General features: G+C 42.9%; 1 protein-coding gene across 1 annotated transcript in view; it reads right to left on the bottom strand.

Annotated features, from left to right (window-relative positions):
* The window catches only part of LOC126267936 (ankyrin-3-like), a 227,418-nt gene that overhangs the window by 58,290 nt on the left and 144,250 nt on the right, over window positions 1-24,878 (bottom strand). The window contains exons 5-6 of the mRNA XM_049973247.1: window positions 22,258-22,944; window positions 17,881-18,048 (exon numbers count right to left, since the gene is read on the bottom strand). Coding sequence (XP_049829204.1) covers window positions 17,881-18,048; window positions 22,258-22,944 — 855 coding nt within the window. The remainder of the gene's footprint in view (window positions 1-17,880; window positions 18,049-22,257; window positions 22,945-24,878) is intronic.

The raw sequence follows: 24,878 nt of genomic DNA, 5'->3' as shown, positions 1-24,878 counted from the left end.
CCAACAAGTAAGTGAATGGTTTGTCAAGTCGTGTGAACAAAAAGTTTATGAAACGCGTGAAATCGTATGAGCGCATGTTGACGCGAAGTAGGGCACATGAATTGCTTTTAAAACAGAAAATAAAAGATTCGGAAAGATTAGCAATGGCAGATCGAGACCTTGACCGAATTGAGGTAGAGACCCAGCATGAAAATGGACAGAGAATAGAGGACAGTACAACAGACGATGCAGTATCGCGAGAAATAGGACTGATAAAGAACCATAACGAGGATAATGTACGCCAAGACACAGAAAACCTAGGTCAGCATACGACAGAGGAGCAGGAAAGTAGAGAGACAGTCGATGATGATTCTAACTTGCGTCTTGAATACGTAGAACCCATAGTACAAGTAATCAGAGCTCCCTCGCCACAGAGTACAAAGAATGCGAGCAGAAACGTGTCACAGCACAGATCAATACAATCGGGTGCGAACCAACACTTGGGCGAAACCACAGAGCGTAGGACGTCGGAAGAAAACACAATAGGTCCCACCAATGTGGCAGAATTATTACAACAAATTACGGAAACCATGACAAGGCAAAATAAAGACATGGCGAACCAAATTCAAATTCAGAATGCAGAAACCACGAGACAAATACGTGAGATTAAAGAACAAAACAAAAAAAAATCAGTTACACCTAAGTCATATTGAAGACGAGGCAAAAGAATCTCCAGAAGTGATAACAAAAGTAATAACAGGTTACAATCAACTGAGAACAGACATTGACAAGGTACAAGTGGACGTACAAATATTGCGTAATGACACTCAGGACGAGATCAAAACATTTCGTAACAACATCCAGGGAGAAGTCAGGAAACTAAGGAAACAGATAAACGTAATTACTAGACAAGCAGCAGGTACAGCTCGTGAAATTGTTGAAAACAGTGTGTTACACAAACGTATCACAAAAGCAACGCTGAAAAGATATGATAACCGCATAGTCAAAATAGAAGCGCAAACGAAGCGACAATTTCAGAAATTGCGAACAGAGTTGTTGCAAACCACTGAAGAGCGTAGTGAACAGGATCGAACAAGCACAGAATCTGCAACCACATCCGTATCTGTAACAGCACCGAAAAAACAAGCAATTAACGGAGATATTACGCATTTGCGATTCCAATCACAGGCGGAAAGTAACATACGTGAAATCAGGCAGCCTGCACAGCAACAAATACATTTCGAATTTCTTGATGAACAAACGTCATCACAAACACATGCGGAACCACAAATGTATGTTTCAAGACAGTCTGGATCGTGCAATGAAGCGGCAAGGTTAGCCAGACAAGATACCCAACCAATACGTGACAATGGAAAGACAGGTCGCGAAGAGTACAGTGCAATGCATTCAGCTACACGTTCACAACCGATGGAAGAAAATTATTGCGTACCACTCCAACGATACTACGCAAGGGTAGGCGAAAGTTACAGTGGACAATATCCAATGGATCTACCACAACCGGAAAGAACGACGGGAGAAATGATCAGAAACAAAAGTGGCGAAGAATAGTGAATTTCATATGGAACTATGACGAAGCACGACAACGATCATTTCCTCACAGTCAGAAAATCTCACCACTTTCGAGAAGGAAACTCATTACATCTACGAACTTTTATTGATCAATTCCGAGTAGGATTACCAGAACACTGGACGCTAGCACCCAAATTAGACTTTATATGTGCACACATGTCAGGAACAGTCGCAGAAACCATGCAGAATGTTACAGCGACATGCCGATCGTACGAAGATTTCAGAGAGAAGTTTCTCTCACAATATTGGTCCAGCGAAGCACAGATGAGTGAAGTATGAATTATTACAGAACCCATATTTTGAAAATTCAAGAGAGAGAAGTGTCCCGTGAAATTTTTCGAAGTAATGGCAAACAAAAGTCATTGCTTGGATGTACCATACAGTGACGGAGAGTTGATAAAATTATGCGCCATGAAGCTACCATTGAAATACCAGCAATCATTAGTAGGTCGCGGAGGCAATGACGTCGAAGCATTTAAAGGTATTCTGAGGGAACTAGAGTTCATATTTTCGGAAGATGACGCAAGAAAAAGGAGAAGCGCACGTGAAAACGAAAGCAAAAAGCAGTGGAATCCACAAGACACAGTACGAAGAAACAATAATTACGAACCACGTGATAACTTCGCGCCAAGAAACGACAATAGATTTCAACAAAGAACAGATGTTAGAAACATCCTATTAAAAACTCCAAGGAAGGTACAGTCCTTAGGCGTGAAACACTACTGTCATACCTTTGTGTTTGTCTGTGCAGTAATTCATTCCTAAAGGAGATTAATGTCAAAACTAAGCCGTTAGAATAACGGCATTTGCAGTAGACTCTTGACTATCTGATTCGTTACCATCCAGTACTCCTACTATCCAACCGACTTAATTAACGTCGCAATAATACTTCTCCTTGGTAAAATGAGGATTATTTTATTGTATGTACTGTACCTTTCGAGCGTTTCAGCAAGCGGTCGCCGGCTACACAGCTGTACGGCCTTTCAAAATATTTTACACATATTTTGTGCTTCATTTGTGGAGTGCTGTATAATTAATAGTGAATAAATTACCGTAACCACTCTTCAAAAAATGATACTTAGCAGACGTCTTCCAGCGTTCTCAAACAACAATGAACACACATAGAGAGGTGCTGTGTTGGGAAGGCAGTGTTCTTTGTCTCTTCAGTTGCATATCAGACGTCCAAACAGTGTGCATTGTTAAATTGTTGTTTTGTTGCATCTTTCGTGTTTTAATTAAAGCGTCTGAAATAGGTAATATGTACCATATAAGAAGTCAGAAAAAGTTAGTAAAACCAGATTTTGATACAAAAAAGAATGTTTCGAATGGTACGGCTGGGGTCGCAGGAGAATTTATACAACTCCAGCCTATGCAGTTTTTTTTCCTGTCCGGCTCGAGCATCCTCCACATTAGGCTGGATGGTCGAGTGTCTATTGTATTTTGTATTGGGAGCTGCGAAACCCAGAGTAGCAGACGAAATTCTCACGTGAAGCTCTGCAGAAACATTCGGCACAGGGGATCCGGACTCTGCGGCGAAAACACTCAGCCGGTAGAGGCTGGAATTCTGTCTGCAAGCGTGGGCAGGAGTATAGGGGCTACAGCAAAACCGCACTCTCCATGGAAGGCGTCGGGCACTTTTGTAGCACTGGAAGGGTTAAGAGAGACTGTGAGCAACTCAGCAGAAAATGGTTAGAAATGTGTCGACCGAACCGCCTTCGTTACTCCCATAACATTACACAAGGGACAGTTGTTAGGATGCAACTATGACTAACGAGAGTTTGACTAAGCAGTAAAGACTCTGTAAAAAGTTCATTAATCGAATGTAGCGGAACTGTAGGCCGCTGACGACACGAGAAGAGCAGAATCAATTCAGCCAGTACGAATGACGTTGTAGAGCAGGATCTCTGCTCGGCGACATAAGTACTCCGTCTGGTACCCGGTCAGTGGTATACAAAGTAATCATGTCTTTCGCAGTCGACTCTCTGGTTCTAGTATGGTAACACCTTGTGTCTGAGATTGTTCTAGCGATGGCTTTGCGCTTGCTGCTATATGAGATGATCAGCGATCCGAAGACGTGGCTGATGGAGTCCAGCATCCAGTACTGACGTTGGTACAAGGACCGTCGCTGGTGGGTAGACTGCGGTTGATACATGCAGGGGCACCAATGCAGGCCCGCCCGCTGAACCGCGCAGTCTAACGCGCTGCTTGCCGTGCAGGAAGGTGTGCCGGTCTCCGGCACGCATCCGCCCGGTGGATTATTGTCGAAGGCCGGTACGGCGGCCAGCCTGTGGATGGGCTTTAATGCGGTTTTCCGTCTACCTTGGCGAATGCGGGCTGGTTCCCCTTATTCCACCTCTTTTACAGTATGTCGGCGATTGCTGTACAAACAGTCTCCATCTATGCACACACTGTAATTACTCTACCACACAAACATTTGGGATTACACTCGTCTGGTATGAGACGTTCCCGGGGGTAGGGGGGTGGGTGAATTGGGGGCCGAACTGTGCAATAACCCTCGGTTCAGTGTGGGGCGGCGGTTGGGTGGGTTGACTGCTGTGGCCTATTGTGGGGTTGTGAACCACTAAGGACTGCACCAGGACGAAGCCCCTCCGCCAATTCTAGGTAACAGGTGTAATACACAATGGTACCAATTATATCGAACATTTTTTTTATTTATGTGGTCAGATTGTGGTTGTTTATAGTTTCCCTTGTAAACTGGTGTTGTCCATGTAATACCATATATAACATAGTTTATTATTTATCGGGCCTACATTGAATGAGATGGCTTTGCTAATTTGTTTCGGTCAAATGAAAACGCAGTTGGGTATTGCGTTCTCGATTATTTTCAGTGTTTCCTGTTCTTCCATATACACTACTGGCCATTAAAATTGCTACGACAAGGAGAAATGCAGATGATAAACGGATATTCGTTCGACAAATATATTATACTAGAACTGACATGTGATTACATTTTCACGCAATTTGGATGCATAGATCCTGAGAAATCAGTACACAGAACAACCACCTCTGGCCGTAATAACGGCCTTGATACGCCTGGGCATTGAGTTAAACAGCGCTTGGATGGCGTGTACAAGTACATCTACCCATCCAGCTTAACACGATACTACAGTTCATCAAGAGTAGTGACTGGCGTATTGTGACGGGCCTGTTGCTAGGCCACCATTGATTAGACGTTTTCAGTTGGTGAGAGATCTGGAGAATGTGCTGGATAGTGCAGCAGTCGAACATTTCCTGTATCCAGAAAGGCCCGTACAGGACCTGCAACATGCGGTAGTGCATTATCCTGCTGAAATGTAGTGCTTAGCAGGGATCGAATGAAGGGTAGAGCCACGGGTCGTAACACATCTGAAATATAACGTCCACTGCTCAAAGTGCCGTCAATGCGAACAAGAGGTGACCGAGACGTGTAACCAATGGCACCCCATACCATCACGCCGGGTGATACGCCAGTATGGCGATGACGAAAACACGCTTCCAATGTGCGTTTATCGCGATGTGGCCAAACACGGATGCTGTCGCCAAATATAATGCTGTAAACAGAGACTGGATTCATCTGAAATAATGACGTTTTGCCATTCGTGCACCCAGCTTCGTCGTTGAGTACACCATCGCCTGTGATGCAGCGTCAAGGGTAACCGCAGCCATAGTCTCCGAGCTGATACTCCATGCTGCTGCAAACGTCGTCGAACTGTTCGTGCAGATGGTTGTTGTCTTGCAAAAGTCCCCATCTGTTGACTCAGGGATATAGACGTGGCTGCACGATCCGTTACAGCCATGCGGATAAGATGCCTGTCATCTCGACTGCTAGTGATACGTGGCCGTTGGGATCCAGCGCGGCGTTCCGTATTACCCTCATGAACCCACCGATTCCATATTCTGCTAACAGTCATTGGATCTCGACCAAAGAGAGCAGCAATGTCATGATACCATAAACCGCAATCGCTATAGGCTACAATCCGACCTTTATCAAAGTCGGAAACGTGATGGTACGCATTTCACCTCCTTACACGAGGCATCACAACAACGTTTCACCAGGCAACGCCGTTCAGCTGCTGTTGGTTGGAAACTTTCATTTCAGCACGTTGTAGGGGTCGCCACAGGCTCCAACCTCGTGTGAATGCTCTGAAAAGCTAATCATTTGCATATCACAGCATCTTCTTCCTGTCGGTTAAATTTCGCGTCTGTAGCCCGTCATCTTCGTGGTATAGCAATTTTTATGGCCAGTAGCGTAGTTTAGCACCGTTCCTTGAGCTCCAACGTCTGTGATTCATAGCGGAAGTTCTGCATGCTGTAGCGGTGTGGTACCAGAGGCACTGTTGAAGATGTTGCTGCGTGATACAAACTTCCGTACCATTGCCTGTGTTCTGTTAGCAAATGCAGGCGACAGTGGAAGGACAGCTGCTAAATAATTTTGTTCACTGAAGGTCTACACGTTCGTGAGAATTACCATGGGATATTATCAGAAATTGTTCTATAAAGCATTGTGTTAGGTTTGTGCTCCCAGCCATGTTTTAGAGTTCAGGAAAGTACACAAAACAGTAGTATCCGCTCCTCAGTTACGTTAAAGCAGTTAATGTACAGGCTGGTTCCAAAAGCCGGGATTTTTAAAATTAATTTTAGCACCAGTCGCTTTGAAGCACAGTTTTAAAAGTTTTTGGATTTTCCTGCAGATGTTCCCTCCAGTTATTACCGAACTGGGTCCCGACATATCTTCACGTTGGTCACATGCAGTACTTGCAATGTTTCAGGACGGGGCTCCACGTCAGCTCTGCATAATGAGCTGACAACATCCGGCTCTATCCAGTCAGGCATTTTATTGTTGATAGTGTCGAAATCTGTCCACCAATATTGATTCTAGACACACCATACACTATAATGTTGTAGATCATGCTTGTCACCCGTTCGTTAAATTCTATTTTTATGATACTGTATTTAACTAAATCACTTATGTTGTTGACGACCGCAAATATTATGTTATGATTTCTGGACTGAACTCAGATATGAAATGTACCTGTATATTGCGCCAGTAACTCTGACATTCTGCTTTAATCAGCATTAGCAACCTTCAGTCTTTTGGCGATCGCCTGTTCTAGTTATTTTGGACAAAATCTCTGGGAAGTATTGGTTCTATTAAATGTTCGGTGTATACAGAGGAAAATCCTCTGCGAATTATCTCCAATAACTACTCCAAAAATATTAAATGTGTTCCATTAACAGTCGCGACTCCATTTTAGAAAAATACATGATCATTTCTCGTCTTTGTTGTTTGGTGCAACTGAGTACTATTCTCTCTCTCCCCTTTCCGCAGTATATCCGCCTAACCAATAGTCTGCTGATCTACTACTTGTTTCTCGATTCACAAGTAGAGTGGAAGACTGCTTAAGAATGTGTTATGTAACTTACTCCAGGGCGTGTTCTGCTGCCCTCTGCTTCGCCCTTTTATTTTTATATGTAAACCGTAAAGCAGGCGTACGACGTTCATTGTAATTCTTTTCCATATGTGCTTGCCCCTCTAGTAAGTGTTAATCATCTTGTATTCTTAATTAAGACCTTTGGGCGTTTAATCCTGTACATGTTGTGAAGCTTTTTATTTCAATGTTGATGCGTACCGTGGATCAACATGGAAGCACAATCTGTGGTTTCCTTTTGCTTCACTTTTATCAAGATGGGCAATGTTTGTCTGAAAACGGGATCGTGAAGAGTGTATGCCTACAAGTGCCACATGATTTTGCCATAGTATTATTTCTTTTGTGGTGGGAGGTCTATACAATTTGATGAGAGGAGTGATATTTTGGTGTATGTACTCAGACTGCGCGGTTTCCATAAATTACAGGCTGTTGGTTTCTGGGATGCAGCTGCTGTCCAGCAGGTCCCAGATGTGCTCCTTGGGCTCCGAAATTAGGTGTCAATGTCGGTTCACTATGAGGCTCCTCAAATCAGCATAGCACGACACAGGTTTCTGCTACAGAGCCTCATGTTCAGGAATGCGTGCCGAGCGATGTGGTCCGAACCGCTTGCGCTGTGCACTGCCAGCCATGACCCTACGCCCTCCAAATTTTAGAAACTTGGATTTTTCACAGCTTATTCCACCTATAATTAAAACTGTTTCCTCACTCTCGTCAGCGGCATTCCATACTACCTCACTGCCAAATACTTAGTTCTTACTGCCTTGTACTTACTGTAAGGAAATCATATCTACTCAATCGGTGTGAAGAGTTTGTAATTTTACTAATTATGACTGCATATAGATTATGTTTACAGTAGTTTATTTTTAGTCAGCTGTAGCGTGTATTTCCTTGTCTAAGATGTTTTGTGGATCACCCAGACGATCTACTGCCTCCGAGCTGTGAATCCTTCAGTTTATTTGCCCTGTACTTCCTCAGTGAAATTCATTCAATGGCTACACACACGTTGCGCTCTGGAAGCTGCGTTTCATATTGTTTTTACCAGAGATATTTTCCTTCCGTTTTTCAAGTATTGCCCTAGTTTTTTTATCTGCTCTAACCTTATTATTCCCTCCTCCGACTGTTCTCTCATCGTTTTTCTCGGTTTTTGATAACCTGTTGCGTTTCCTACTCGCAAGTTTCTTTCACTATTAAGATTAGTGTTTTTATCGTTTAAAGCGCGTCCACAAAAAGGTTAAAGGAGTTACAGAAATGACAAGAGGGAAAAAAAAACAGATTTTAATGATAGCGAGGAAACATAATCGTGGATACTTTCAAGAAACTTAGAAGATGCGGAAAATACGTAAAAGACCTTTCTGAAGACCACAGAGACGACTTGATACAGGAGTTAGCGCAATATGGCTCACCGATAATAAAATGTGAAGTGGAATACCCACGAAGACGTGCAAAAGCGAGGAAATTATCTGGTCCAGATGACATACCAGTGGAATTGCAAGGCTGATAGAAAATGACCAAGTGCATGTACTCATTGACGTAAATAATACTATATAGGAAGCTGGAGAAATTCCACATGTATGGGGTCAACCGCCCCTTACTTATTGACAACAGTATGTCTTTGCCTCACGCAGGTCGCTGTAGGTACTACCGTTAGACGCGCGCCCTGTGCGCCAGAGAGTGGTCAGTGCTGAGACTCCGAGCAACTAAGGTGTTGGCTGCTAAGCGAGCATGGCGGATTTTGGCAGGACGGCCGGCCGCGCTTACAGTTGTTTAACAGCTTGACAGCCGTGTGTGTCACCCTACGCCGTGGGCCCGACCTGCAGCAAATACAGAAATGGTACTGACTGAGTGATTTGCTGACGAGTTTAAGTGTTCATTTGTGCACCATGATTAGTGAACAACAGCGCCGGGCACCCACGATTTCGATTGCAGAGAGGATTGTTCATTCAGTGCTACATGAAGAACATTGGCGTGTGACGATATTAATAGGCGGCCTGTGGTGAGTCAACGGTTATTTTTTTGTCAGACGAAGCGAGTAACTGCCTCCTTCGTGTTATTTAAACAAAAGACAAAGAACATTAACAATGAAGTATGTGTGGATTATTGCTACATGACATCCTAATTAGCTTTGTTGGATTTGATACGAAACAACTCTCGTGCAAATAGTAATCGATCAGCCTTTATCAGTTTCACACGGTCAGACTACTCTAAACTGTTAGGCTATTAACCACTAGTCAGTAACGGTGGGTTTAATAAGGGAGTGTTTCAAACACCGTGACTAAAATATACTTTTGAAATGATAATCTTAATGTTATATAAAAGTTTTCCTCAAAATCGTTAGGAATGGAGAATAGAAATTAAATCAGTTTTGTTTCTGTAAAGGTATGAGCAACAGAGAAGTGCTGTTTGCAGTGAATACATTGATACAAAGATGTGTAGGTACGAATCAAGATGTAGTAACAGGGCTTAGTGATTACGAAAAATCTGTTGACAAAGTGTGACTGACTAAATTGGTGACTATATTTGGCGAAAGTGACACTGGCTGGTAGGATATTAGAATACTCGAAAACATATTCTGACAAGAGACAGTTATTATTAGCTGAGATGTAGAAACAATAGAAGACATTAATATAACGCTCGGTATACAATAAGGACAGCATCTTGTTCCCCCAACTAATTTAACTCTTGTGCAGAGGCAGTCTTCAAAGAAGACACGTCAGGCGTGCAAAAAGGAGTAAGAGTCAATGGAAAATAATAGTGTACACTATGCGGACAACACAGCAGTACTGACAGAAAGTGTAACACAGCTACAAACACTATACGAAGGATTTAGTAGGGTTGCAATATTGTGCGTATGTGGGCTACCCAGAACTAGTAGGGGGTGCGGGGAAGTCTGTTTGTGTGGCTGAGCGCTAACCGGCGGGCTGAGGGCGCAGTGCGGCAGCACCAGCCAGGGGGCAGCACAGCAGGAGGTGGGGGTGGGCGGTGCTCAGAAGCGGCCGCACGCACAGCGGGGCAGGCACTGCGCCGCCACCAGCATTCGAGTGCTGACGAGCTTACAACTCACACAAATTCAACGATAAATCACAATTACAACCTAGAGCAAAGCCGAACACATCAGCGATCTGAGAAGAACGAGGCACACTCAGAGAAACACTAATATCTTAAAAACTACAGAAGTTAATATTTTACATGGACTAAATATTTCAGAATGAATCTAAGAACAACCCATGGCAGAACACTGCTGGAGGCAAGTCGACACATCTGAGCAGTTAACATTGAAATATTGAAGAAGATAGTTTTACGCTAATTCCTGAATGAGGCAGATCTGCCTACGGTGTAGTGTGAGATTTGGTAACGCAGGTGACTGGATTGATTCTGGGTGGTGAAGAGGCGCCGCAGTACTCTAACTTTTGAATGGAACTTGTGCGAGGTAGGGATGGGCTCCAGCGCCAAACTTTAATTTATTACTTGTATTACAAAACTGAGCCAATGGCCTTGCTGCAGTGGTAACACCGGTTCCCATCAGATCACAGACGTCAAGCGCTGTCAGGTTGGGCTGGCACTCGGACGGGTGACTGCTCCGTCTGCAGAGTGCTGTTGGCAAGAAGTGTGCACTTAGCACTTGTGACGCAAACTGAGGAGCTACTCGATTGACAAATAGCGGCTCTGGCCACGTAAACTGATATACGGCCATGAGAAAGGTGTGCTCACCATGTGCCGCCCCCCCCCCCCTCCCCATATGTGGGTTGAGGATGACACGGCAGCTGGTCTGTACCTCTGGGCCTTCGTGGCCTGTTCGAAACGAGTTTAGTTTTATTACAGATCAGGCAGTAAACAGAGCATGAGTCTGTTTTATATCTCTCGTGTGTAACTGCGTATATCATCATACTGAACTCTGAATTATTTAGAGCAGGCGAATATTTTTGTTTAATATCATTTAAAAATGGACCTAGTTTTTCACGCCTGTTAGATGACTATGGGATTACTGGTAGTTGGGAGTTTCAACGTTAGGCGCGTAATGGGGCCCCTTAGGGATACGGCTGCTAAGAAGGAGACGGAATCCAGTATGCACTCTGTGTGCATATCAGGAGGAGTCATTCCAGATGTGGAAAGGCCACTTCTGGGTGCTGTATAAAACACAGGGTGCAGCCATCTGCAGGTGGTGGCTCAGATTGTTACTAAAATGTGTCACTTGGATCGGTGAGATTCTCACAGATTTTGGGCTGCTAGCTGGCGTGATAAGGATGTCAGTCTTGCTTGCGAGATGGAGGCAGAGCTCACCACCTGCAGCATCATTAACGGATCCGACTGAGCCGAGCCGAGGGTCTGAATCAGAGGCTCACACGACTCTGTGACCATGTAGGCTGTAGAGTCCTCGACTTGCGCCGTGGGGCGGTGGATTTCTGGGTTCCACTTAATAGGTCAGTGGTTTCCTAACACAGGAAGGGGCTAAACAGGTAACATAATCTTTGTGGTGGAGACTGGGCGGTTTTTTTTACACTAGGGGGCCTGCGGAAGCTACAGAAAGACCATCAGTGTAAAAGACTACAGGACCAACATGGAAAGGAAGACCTAGCAACAATGACTGCTTCTGAGCGTTGAGCGGCCGCTGTAATATTTTAGCTTTTGAATGGACTCTAACTTTTGGAATGTCCGCGTATGTTGCAGTTTGGATCTTTAATTTACCACTTGCATTACGGAACTGAGAATAGGCAGAGCATGAGTTTCTGTTTGATATCTCTCATGTGTTACTGCGTAAGTCGTCATGTTGAATTCTGAATTAATTTGAACTCATAAATATTTTTGTGCAATATAATAACGAAATAGACTTAGTTTTCGCACCTATAGATCACCTTCTAACTTGGGGATTTGGTTACCATTGTCAACACACTCTACGCTACGTTTCTGCATTTAGTAAGACTATTTCTGTCTGTAATATTACACTTTCCACTTATTTGAGATATAATTTCATGAATAAACATTATGCAACAGGATTCTCTGCCATCGTCTGCAGCAGTTACAGCTGTTAGAGTAGAGCTCTTTTAGTAATTATTCACTTATCTTTTATTGAATATTTCTGTTTATTGATATGAAATTCTAGGCAATGCATAAACTGCAGAACTACAGCTACGTTCTACTGTCTGCATTGAGTCAGCTGCTGGGTATGGAAGCAAACGTTGTTTTCAAACACAGTTGTGTATTACCCAATTACCTAAGGTACGAGTAAAAGCTGGTGAAGTGTCATATGGTTTGCTCGTATGGGTCGCTGGTTAGAGAAGCTTCTACACAGCAGAATATCCCTGAGGTAACGTCGCGAGCAAAACCAAATACATCATTATCAGAAAAACTCTCAGCAGGCATTCATGTACATCTACATCTACATTTATACTCCGCAAGCCACCCAACGGTGTGTGGCGGAGGGCACTTTACGTGCCACTGTCATTACCTACCTTTCCTGTTCCAGTCGCGTATGGTTCGCAGGAAGAACGACTGCCGGAAAGCCCCGTGCGCTCTAGAATCTCTCTAATTTTACATTCGTGATCTCCTAGGGAGGTATAAGTAGGGGGAAGCAATATATTCGATACCTCATCCAGAAACGCACCCTCTCGAAACCTGTACAGCAAGCTACACCGCGATGCAGAGCGCCTCTCTTGCAGAGTCTGCCACTTGAGTTTGCTAAACATCTCCGTAACGCTATCACGCTTACCATATAACCCTGTGACGAAACGCGCTGTTCTTCTTTGGATCTTCTCTATCTCCTCTGTCAACCCGACCTGGTACGGATCCCATACTGATGAGCAATACTCAAATATAGGTCGAACGAGTGTTTTGTAAGCCACCTCCTTTGTTGATGGACTACATTTTCTAAGGAATCTCCTAATGAATCACAACCTGGTACCCGCCTTACCAACAATTAATTTTGTATGATCATTCCACTTCAAATCGTTCTGTACGCATACTCCCAGATATTTTACAGAAGTAACTGCTACCAGTGTTTGTTCCGCTATCATATAATCACTCAATAAATGATTCTTCTTTCCATGTATTCGCAATACATTACATTTGTCTATGTTAAGGGTCAGTTGCCACTCCTTGCACCAAGTGTCTATCCGCTGCAGATCTTGCTGCACTTCGCTGCAATTTTCTAATGCTGAAACTTCTCTGTATACTACAGCATCATCTGCCAAAAGCCGCATGGAACTTCCGGCACTATCTACTAGGTCATTTATGTATATTGTGAAAAGCAATGGTCCCATAACACTCCCCTGTGGCACGCCAGAGGTTACTTTAACGTCTGTAGACGTCTCTCCATTTAGAACAACATGCTGTGTTCTGTTTGCTAAAAACTGTTCAATCCAGCCACACAGCTGGTCTGATATTCCGTAGGCTCTAACTTTGTTTATCAGGCGACAGTGCGGAACAGTATCGAACGCCTTCCTGAAGTCAAGGAAAATGGCATCCACCTGGGAGCCTGTATCTAATATTTTCTGGGTCTCATGAACAAATAAAGCGAGTTGGGTCTCACATGATCGCTGTTTCCGGAATCCATGTTGATTCCTAGAGAGTAGATTCTGGGTTACTCCTAACACCATGCTCATTGAAATGGCATGAAAATAAAATCTGGGGACTGGATCAATGATAAACTGGATCAGACCCACGATACCAGCAGCAGAAGTGGCTTTCTAATACCAGAATCTGGCAACGACGATCAAAACCGAAAAACTAGAGTCCTATTTGGGTCAGAGAAGAAAAATACAATATTCTAAGACTGATAATTTCCATTTTAATATGCTTTACATAATTTAAAGTCTTCTCATAGACGATGTTTAACATTATAGCTTTTATTTTGGGGCCTCTGTGTTACAGAGATATCTCACGTTGGGAGGTTTCAGACTTTATTTTACAAAGTGTGCTGTGTTCTGTCTCTTAAATGTTTTCTGTAGTACTGAATTATCGTTGGTTGTTGGCATATGCCCCTTCTTGCGTCAAAAGACTAACGACATTTATTTGTGCCGATTTTACAAATATCTATCCGGCTCATGTTAGTTAAATGATTTCAGCTAAAGTTTACTATTACCAGTCACTGTTTATTTGTTTCCACAACGCGTTTCAAAGGTTTAAACCTCCATCATCAGGTGGATATACATCAGTTAATATGGCATTTGTGTGTTTGTGTTGTGTTACGATTTCTTTGGAGGAAGTTGTGACACTGTCTAGTGGAGAAAACAAAACAGTATTTCAGAACTTGGTCTGTTTTGACAAAAATTGAACTTGTATCTAGCAGTAAACATAAATTAAGTAAGATAAAGTACCTCCAGTGGTCACAGGATCCTTTCACAGTCGTAACACATCACATGAACACTATCATATTGTATAAACAAATATGGCGTCGTAATCTATTAGGTGCATGGATCGTACAGCAAAAGAGAAAACGTTCTCACAAAGTCCAGAAAATATATGTCCTAACAACATTATTACAGAAAACTTTTTTGAATGATTTGGAGGTGTTGAATACATTTGTTGGAGTAAATACTTCAGGCAGTAAGTAAATACGATTTTGACAGCTTAAAATAGCATAAAGTTCATACTCATTTATACAATCAGGTGAGGTGTTGGAAACTTTAAGTGCAATAATCATATTGGCTACAGTGATAAAATAAAATAAAATAATACACAATTGACCATTCTTATAGGGGTTCATAGGTAGATATGAAAGGCTGGAGGCAGAAGGGAAGGAATATAAAGAGAACATGAGAGGGAGGGAGAGGGTGGAGAGAGAGATTGTATGACAGCAAACTTTACAAGGCAAAGGATCTTAAGATTATATCTGTTGCATGTATTAACTGTCTAAAGGTTGTGGTAATACATTGGTAAATGCTTAAAAAGTGCACATGGATGTGTATTTGTATCAGCAGTTGTATACATAGTTTCAAGCTGACAAGGGGTACAAACTGTTGGTGTGATTGTATATCTGTAAATGAAGTCAATCTCCTGTACACTCAGGGCTGTTATGGTAACATAAATAAATATTGTGTGTGTGTGTGTGTGTGTGTGTGTGTGTGTGTGTGTGTGTGTGTGTGTGTGTGTGTGTGCGCTTAGCAATTTTTAATGACGTAGGCAGTTGTTGAAAACGGAGATGATACTACTGTAAATATTGTCATTTTTGTCATTTAAGATGCATTCAGGTTGTTTAGTTTGATGTTCGTATATTTGGAGTGTTTCAAGGATGTCTAGTTTTCTGCCTTTTGGTTGGATGTGTAGGATGCTGATACTTGTGTTGTTAACATGGTGTTTTGTTTCATGCAGGTGGGTGGCAATAGCTGATGTGTGGTATTTTTTGTTTTTTAGTGCTGCCATGTGTTCTTTGAACCTAATCTCAAATGATCTCCCTGTCTGGCCTATGTAGAAGCAGTCACAGTCTAAACATTTAATTTTGTATACGCCTGTGTGATGCAGAGGGTTTTGTGTGCTGATGTTGTGGGGTAATTTCTGTCCGATCCTGTTGTCTGTTGTGAAGGATATGCTTATGCCTTTTCGTTTGAAGACATTGGCTATCTGATAGGAAATCTTACCTAGAAAGGGGATTGTGTGGAAGATGATATTTTCTTTTTGTTTTGGACAACTTCTGATGTCTGTGCTGCATGGAGATTATAAATGTATATTAGGTCGCAGACCACTCGCATCCAAGGCTGATCATCTTATGTAATGAAATCTCGATATAATTGAATCTCTGTATGGGGGAAAGCCCATAAAAACCTTATTTACCCGTTGTCACCATTAAAAATCTTGTTTTTCTCCCATGTTTCTGCTTGAATAGTTACAGAGACTCTGTATTATTCAACAGCTTGTTGTATACTTCTCTGATTAATTTCGAGTGTTGATTACTCTGACTGTTGTTAGTTATGGGCCTGTATAAGAATCAGAGGGGTGCCAGTTGCATTGTCTTTGATCTGATCGCGAAATGGACGGGCAGTGAAGCGACGATGCAACCCCATCAGTTCAGTGTCTAATGCTTGTATTTTATTTCCTAAAGCCAGATACCATCGTACACTACCGTTTGTGATTGATTCTGTAAGAGAAAAGCGACTTTACATCTACATCCGTATCTCATACAGAAGCCACAAGCCACCGAGGGTGAGGGTACCTTGTACCACTATAAGTCATTTTCTTTCCTATTCCGCTCTCAAATAAAGTGAGGGAAAAGCGACTGTAATCATGCTTCTGTACGAGCCCTAATTTCTCTTATCTTATTTTTGTGGTCGTTATGCAACACGGCAGTAGAATTGTTCTGCAATGAGCTTCAAATGCCGGTTTTTTAAGTTTCTTAAACTGTGTTCCTCGAAAAAGTCGTCAGCTTCTCTCCCGGGGTTCCCCTTTGAGTTCCCAAGGGACCTCCACAATACACAGGTGTCGATGGAACATGCCGGTAACAAATCCGGCTGCCCGTGAATGAATTGGTTTGATGTCTTATTTTAATTCAATCTCGTCGCACTAGATTTCCATACGCAGTCTCCTTTACAGATAAACAACAAATTCCTAAAATTCTACCAATAAACCTCCACTTCTGCATTGCTAAAATGGTGATTCCGTTTAATACAGCTTTGGAATGGAACACCTATATATTTAATCGGCGGGACTGTGTGGAGCAGCACGTTAGTAGTATTGTATCACAATATTACGCGGTTGTTTTTCCTTCTCATCTTAAAATCGATTTATGCTCAAATTCCTTTATGGTGAAACTGAAAAAACTGTGCACAGTATACTTGCTAAACACTCTGAGCTTCAGGAAATTGTTTACGAGTGGCCAGGCGGCCACTGCTGAATGCGACTCCACTCAACCGCGATCAGAAGAAGAGAAGAGAAGACTGCTGCCGATGATGCTCCCTAGTCTGAACGGGCCTATGTACCACACTCCAGCGTTGATTCAGGCTCGTATTTCCTCTCATAATTTCCAAACACTACCTGTAGAGGATCTCACATCCATGTCTCGTAGCGGGGTCAGCCACCGTCGTCTAGCGACGTCATATTACTAGGGTTGCTATTCCCACATAATCTGTGGGAGAATCTCTGAATCTAGTGTTTGGAAAATAAAGATAGTATAAAGATGTAACTATGAAGGACAATGGAAGTTTGAGCCAGCCATGCTCGTGTGGTGATTGAGCCTAGTGAGTAAGGTGCGATAAGTAAGAAATCTGCATTAGAGTCGTAGCTTGGTACAAATTTTCAGTGCTTACTACTTCTGGAAGTAGTCCAAAAAAGTCATTGAATGAAAAATTTCAAAAATAGACTGGTATTCAAACACGTACCATACAGCGTGTCATAACATTATTCCACTGGTGCATAAAATTTTCTGTTCACTTTTGTTTCGTAATTTCTTTTTGAGAACCACGCGAAACTTACATTATAACTATTCATTCACATTTAATTAACGTCTTGTGCAATTGCAGTCTATACTTATCCCATTGATACCTACTTCCTAAAAGATGAATATGGAAGATACGAAACAATAGTTGAAACTAGAAACTGGAGCCAACACACCAATATATTCACTATCTTTTGGAAAGAATTTAGCTTAAAACTGCGGGAAGAATCTGACTTTGTATTATCTTTGCCATGTAACGGCACTGAGTAATTCATTTGTGTTTTGAACCGAATGTAATTCACACTACAAACACAGAGAAGAATACAGGGCACCTCTTTGATCCAGTCTTACCGGGAAATCAATTTTTTAAAAAGATGTAGCCTTTCCTGTCAACTAAAAGTTCTACATTACGGAAATATACAAGAAAGGGGACTGCGACGTTTGGCCATATACACTTGGCCAGCACCCCCATGAGTCTCGCAGTGACTGTAGGAAATGTGCGTTAGTAGTGACGGAGCTTACCACAAACTCTTCACGGAGTAAGGCACGTCATCGTAGAAGCAGGGAGGCGCTGTCGGTGGCGCAGCGGTGACCTCACTCGGGCTGCCGTCTCCGTAGTGTGAGCGGGCGGCGGCGGGGGCGGCGGTGGCGGCGGGGGCGGCGTTCGCGCCGCCTCCAGCTGGTGGCGCGCTGCACAGGGGGAGACTGCCTCGTAGAGTAATCAGACGACCAAAGCGGATTGCAAAATGGTTTAGATAAGATATCTGTATGGTTGGAAAAGTGGCAGTGGACCTTGAATAAAGAAAATCTGAAGATATTCAGATGAGTACTAAAAGAAATCCGCAGAGTTTCGATAAGTCACACAAGTCTGAATACTGTAAATTCAACTAAATAATTAGGGATTACAATAACAAATAACCTAAATTGGAACGACCACATAGATAATGTTGGGGGTAGAGCAAACCATAGACTGCGATTCGTCGGCAGAGCACTCAGAAGGTGCAACAGGTCCACTAAAGAGAGAGCACTCAGAAGGTGCAACAAGTCCACTAAAAAGACTACTTACGCCAGGCTTGTCTGCCCTATCCTGGAGTATCGCTTTGCAGTGTGGGATCCGTATCAGGCGAGACTGACGGATGACATCGAAAAAGTACAAGGAAGGGCACCTCCTCTTGTATTAACGCGAAGTAGCGGAGATAGTGCCGCACACATGATATGTGAATTGTAGTAGCAGTTATTAAAACAAAGGCGTTTTTCGTTGCGACGGTATCTTCTCACGAAATGTCAGTCACCAGTTTTCTCTTCCGATTGCGAAAACATTGTGTTGGCACCCAGCTACATAGGGAGAAATGATCATCACGATGAAATAAAAGAAATCAGGGCTCGCACAGAAATATTTAAGTGCTCGTTTTTACAGCCCACCTTCCGAAAGTGAAATGGTAGAGAGACAGCATGAAGGTGGTTCATTGAACGCTATGCCAGGCACTTTATTGTGAATAGCTGAGTAGTGACGTAGGCATAGACCTGGCGTGCCGAAGGGCGGTTGTCGCGTTGGGGAAACAAAACAAATGACTTGATACTGAGCTAAGCAGATCCTGAGTGAAAATGAAGAACAATTACATAATACGCAGAGTAGAATGAACACTCTAATGAGTACAGAGTATGGATTGAGAGCTGAATCACTGAAAGACGAAAGTAATGAGAAGTAGAAGAAGTGACAACAGCGAGAAACGTAACATCAGGATCGGTGGTACACTAAGCAGATGAAGTTAACGAATTCTGATACCTAGGCAGCAAAATAACCATTGATGGACGGAGTGAGGAGGACATCAAAATCAGACTAGCAATGCCAAAAAGGGCATTCCTGACCACAGAAAGTGTATTAGTATCAAATATAGGCCTTAATTTGAGGAAGAAATTTCTGAGAATCTACCTCTGGAGCACAGCGTTGTATGTTAGTGAAACATGGACTGTGGCAAAACCAGAACCAAACAAAATCGAAGCATTTCAGATGTGGTGCTATAGACGAATGTTGAAAATTATGTGGACTGATACAGTAAGGAATGAAGAGGTTCCGCCCAGAATCATAGAGGAAAGAACTGTGTGGAAAACACTGAGAAAAAGAGGGGACAGGATGATAGGACATCTGTTAAGGCATTAGGGAATGACTCCCATTGTACTAGAGGGAGCTGTAGAGGGTAAAAACTGTAGAGGAGGCCAGAGACTGGAATACTTCCAGAAAACAATTGAGGACGTAGGTTAAAAATGCTACTCTGAGATAAAGATGTTGGCAACGGACAGGAATTCATGGTGAACCGCAGCAAAACCAGTCAGAAGACTGATGACTCAAAAAAGCCAGCCTACAGTGTCACACGTGTCATTCACACATTTCATATGTCTATACCATTGGTGCGAAATTTAAAATTTTCCCGGCGAATTAAATGTTCAAAGAAATTTGTGGATGCAGCCGGTCGTCATAAACTTCACTCCACGATATTTAGACTGGACACCTGTAGATGACTGACAGATGTCCGGTCGAAATATTGTGAAGTGAAGCTTACGACGACTGGCTGCAATCCCGAAATCTCTTCGAGTGTACCGTTCGTGTGGTTTCATTTACATCTACTGTGCCATTCGACTGATGTCTTCTTTTCATACCCTGTGCTTTAGTCTGGCTCGAAAACATTTCTCCGGTACATCTTTCCCACTAAATGGATCCTTCCTTTTCTTTTGTTTGTCAGTGTCGATACTTCTGTCCCACACATCATAACCCTTTGCACAGAAATCTTGTAGAGCTGCTTATTTGTAACTTTGTCTATATATATGTTTCACTTTCCACTTTCGAGTTTTTACAGTGAGAGTACTGTGGGTATGTCAGATTATCCATTGCATAGTTTGTCAACATGGGACACTCATATTTTTAGGGGATTCTTTCACAGTATGGTGCACATGTGAAGTTATTCACATATAACATTACTGCAATGTATTCCACGGCACTGCCCCAATGTTTCCAATCATTATCGGATAGGCGTGATGGTGGATAAAAGTGAGTTTCACAGCAGTTTGTAATTATGTTAAAAGATTGGTATCTTGCAGGGGAAAGTGAAACTGAGATGATCAGGGAACTGGTATGGGACTCTGGTGAAGAGAGACAACTTTCCTATGGATCCCAGCCCGGAGTTGACAGTAGAACGTGCAACACTTCTGGTGGCTACTTACCTTATCGCGACAAAGACTGGAATAATGTTATGGAGATTACACTGCATATCAAAGCATTACAAAAACCTCGTTTTCTGCCTCAGTCATGAAAGGAATCAATGAAAATGGATATGGAGTACTCTGCCATGTACTGTACATTTCTCAGGCGGTTTTCTCAACTTTTCTGCACCAACATCCATAGTCCGCTAACCAATGAAGTGCGTGGTAGAAGATGCTTTCACAGAACCACACAGCACCGTCTCTGTCTATTCTGTTCACATGTGGAGTGCTGGAGGAATGACTGTTGAGTCGCCTCTGTGTGTCCCACAACTCTTCCAGTATTGTCTCTGCTGTCCCTAGTGTAGAGAGTTGTAGTATATTTGTAGGTTCCTCAGACAACACTGGTTTTCGAAGCTTCCGAGTATTCCTCAGAGAGGTAGTTGACATCAATAATCAGGTGTCTTCCACTTCCAGTTTTTGAGAGGTTTTTTATGCTGTCCCTTGAATCAAACGAATCTGTGATCATTCGGGCTGCTCTATCTGTCAATATCTCCAGTTAGTTCTATTTCCTATATGTACAACACACTAGACAATTTTCAACTGTTGATTGTATAATTCATCTGCAACAAACTCCTTTGTGGACCCAGTGTATTCTTCCAGCATCCTTCCAGTGAAGCGAATCCTGCCATGTGACGATATCCCTACAAGTATTACCCCTGGTAACTGTATGGCTTAAGTGACTCCAGTCTTGATTCAGTTATACTGAAATCATAGTATTGGCATTTTGTGAATCGAACAGTTTCGTATAAAAATGTGATCATTTAAAGCCAGCTGCCAATCTTTGCACCAATATTAAATCTTATTAAAGCCTCAATATTTGTGAAGTTCTGTATCATATAACATTTCATTATCGACAACTGTGTCATCCTCAAAACCTGATGTTATAAATAGTTGATGCCAGATCATTCATATAAACTGCGAGGTTCACAATGTAGTTTCTTGGAGCACACCTCAAGTTATTTCTACATCTGTCGATGCCTCTCCATCTGAAATAATATGCTGTGTCCTTCCTGTTAGGTAATCCTGAGTACAGTCACAAATATCGTTTAATACATCATATGACACTACTTGAGGTAACAAGCATTGGGGTGACACCTGGCCAAATGCACTAAATATTGACTACATATTCCTTAAAGCAAAGTGGCGTGCTCCTTCCTGAGAAGCAGACACTTATTTTCCTACAGTCTCAACAGCTGCAGCTGCAGCACCACTACATAACCAAAGTGAAGCATCATCTTCTGTTCCAGGAGGGACATTCACCTCCGAAAGATGTCAGGTGAGATATAGAAACTGTTAATTTTTACCTGATACTGTAAACATCGAAAGTGTAGGCCTACAATTATACTGCCAGGCTGTTAGTCTTCGTAATGGGACACAGCTTTAAGAGTGGCTGTGTTGTGGTAATTAGCCTCTTGTTTCATTACTTCATACAGATGAATAAATGATTTCGTTACATAAACCTCTCATTGTCGCTCTTGGTATGATGTTATTAGCGTAGTTATATGTACTACATCAATAGAGCTACAAAAGTGATTGCAGGGTTAACTATTTAGTACTGACTATTCCAAAAAAAAAAAACGAAAAATCGTGTAGTGAAACGGTATTTCTTGTAATTCCAAGATTTTTTTTACTAGTAGCTACCTGAGCAAGCTCTTCATGTTACGTTCACCGTGCTCCTTAGCAAAGTCCAGTGGAGTCCTCCCATCGTGAGTCGTGGCCCACCTGTCGGCCCCCGCCTCCAGCAGCGCAGCTGCCGCCTCCGGGCGGCCACTGACTGCCGCCAGATGCAGCGGCGTCACGCCACGCCGAGCCCTGGCGTTGGGGTCGGCGGACGACGCCACCAGCAGCTGCACCACAGCAGTGTTGCCCACGGTTGAGGCCAAGTGCAGAGGTGACAGCTGCAGCCAGGTGGTCTTGGTTCTGGCATCCACTTCTGCACCGGCATCCAACAGCGCAGTCACTACCTCTGTTTGCCCACTTAGTGCCGCCAGATGCAGTGGCGTCACTCCACCCTCAGCCCTGAGTTTGGGGTCCGCAGAGGACGCCAGTAGCAGCTGCACCATTTCCGTGAAGCCCCGTAGTGAAGCCATATGCAGAGGTGTGACCTGCAGCAGTGTGGTCAAGACGTCCACGTCTGCACCACACTCCACAAGGCTCCTCGCTGCCTCCAAGTCCCCCCTGAGCGCCGCCCAGTGCAGGGCAGTCATCCCAAGCCAGTTCCTCGCCCCCACGTCGGCTCCAGAGGCCAGCAGTTTCTGCAACTCTTCTGTTTCCCCCCTCTCAGCCGCATCGATCAGCCTCCAGCCCTTGTCCTCTCCAGGAAGGTACCTGTATGTAACAGAGAATTTATCATATTTTCTCCAAATACACTTTTATAATGAAGGAAACTACCCCAGAAACGAAATTGTGACCAGTTCTGAAAGCACATCTGTCCACTGAAAAATGAGTAATTTACAATTATCTCTCTTCTTCAATACATAAAAGATGGAAAGTACCTTTGTTTTAAGGTACAGATCTATAGCAGCACAGTTACCTGAAAAGCCTTCATCCAATCCCCACCAAAAATTCATATGTTCCATCTGCAAAAATATTCGATGGCCATTTTTTGTCAGATATATTCTTGACGGTGAGTGTCTTTGATTTTTGGATGCTATTTTTAGCTGTTGTTGCCATCCGCAAAAAGAGAAGCTTCAGGCAACCAATATTATTCATCTGTGTGCAGCAGTACCTACTAAGACTTGCAGGCATCCTAGACAATACTGATAACATATCGAGATATTTGGAGAAATTTTCTGTCATGAAAGCAAAAGATTGCAGCCCAGTTATTAGCGTATCCCTTCACGCAGCCTCGTTACACAGAAAAGTCTTCTCTTTGCGAGGAAACCTTACACTCGAAGTATTTCACGTGTGGCAATATCATTAACTCCATTAACTTCCATTGCACAGAAAAATACATATTCTTGCACACACACATGACCATTTTATACAGATAAACATAATTGCAGGACAACAAGAATGCACACATGCAGCCAGTCATTCAGTCACACACGTGTCTGTCAGTGCACTCACACACACACACACACACACACACACACACACACACACACACACACATACAGAAAGAGAGAGAGAGAGAGAGAAAGAGAGAGGGAGAGAGAATGAGAGAGACTTATAACACAAATTGTTCTTGGTGCAATATGTCTAAATGCAACAGCTAACCCTGACGCTAATGAGAGTAAATTAATGTTTCATGCACTTGTCTCGATTAGTATTCGAAATACTTTACAAATTAAATCTTGGGTTTCTGAACACACTTTACACCTAACATTGGTGATGCATATTTTGACAGTTGGGTGATTTAAATGTGTTTGACAGTTATAAGGAGAGGAATTGTATTCTCTAAATCTGTAGTTCAAACAACCTCACACACCATTTACAGGGGATAGGCAAAATAATGTGAATGTCTGTACTTACTTCGGAATTGTTTATTGATAAGGGGTTGGGCCCCCATTTGCTTGTAATACAGCTATAATTGTTCTTGGAATACTGGCGTATAATAACTGTATTGTCTCCAGTAGAATTTTGTACTACTCTTCGATCAGAACCTCTTCTAACTCCTGTAGTGATGAGGGAGGGGGGAATCTGCTCTGGAGTCTGCGCTCCAATACCTCCCACAAGGGCTTCATAATTTTCAAGTCCGGGGACTGTGCTGGCCAGGGAAGATGTTGCAGGTCAGTTGCATGCTCATCATACCACTGTCTTGACTGTGTGATTTGGTGCGATATAGTCCTGAAACATAGCATCATTGCTGGGGAACAACATATGAATTATGGGGTGCATCTGATCACCTAAAATGTTAAATGTAATGATGGCACCAGTCAAATACCATCAAACGGCTACCCACACCATCACACTTCCACCTCCATGCTTAAACATTAGAATCAAGCAATCAGGATTGTAGGCTTCTTTTCTCATTCTCCAAATGTACACCCGGCTTGATGCTGAAAATAACGAAAACGTTGGACTCGTGGGACAATATGAAGTGTTTCCGTCCAGGATTTATGCTCCTGACACCATGTTTTACGCTTCTTTGCGTTGCTTGTCGTCACTACTGGTTGCGGTATAGCAGCTCATCCGTGAATACTTGCTTTATGGAGTTCTCGGTGGACAGTGTCGATAGATACGGGGTCGCCAAGATGGCTATTGAGCACTGCAGTCACTTTAGCCACTGTAGTTTTGTGTTGTTTTGACAATTCGCTAGT

This window comes from Schistocerca gregaria, chromosome 4 (assembly GCF_023897955.1).
Source record: "Schistocerca gregaria isolate iqSchGreg1 chromosome 4, iqSchGreg1.2, whole genome shotgun sequence".
Taxonomy (NCBI): domain Eukaryota; kingdom Metazoa; phylum Arthropoda; class Insecta; order Orthoptera; family Acrididae; genus Schistocerca; species Schistocerca gregaria.
This window is presented reverse-complemented; position numbering and strand designations above follow the sequence as displayed.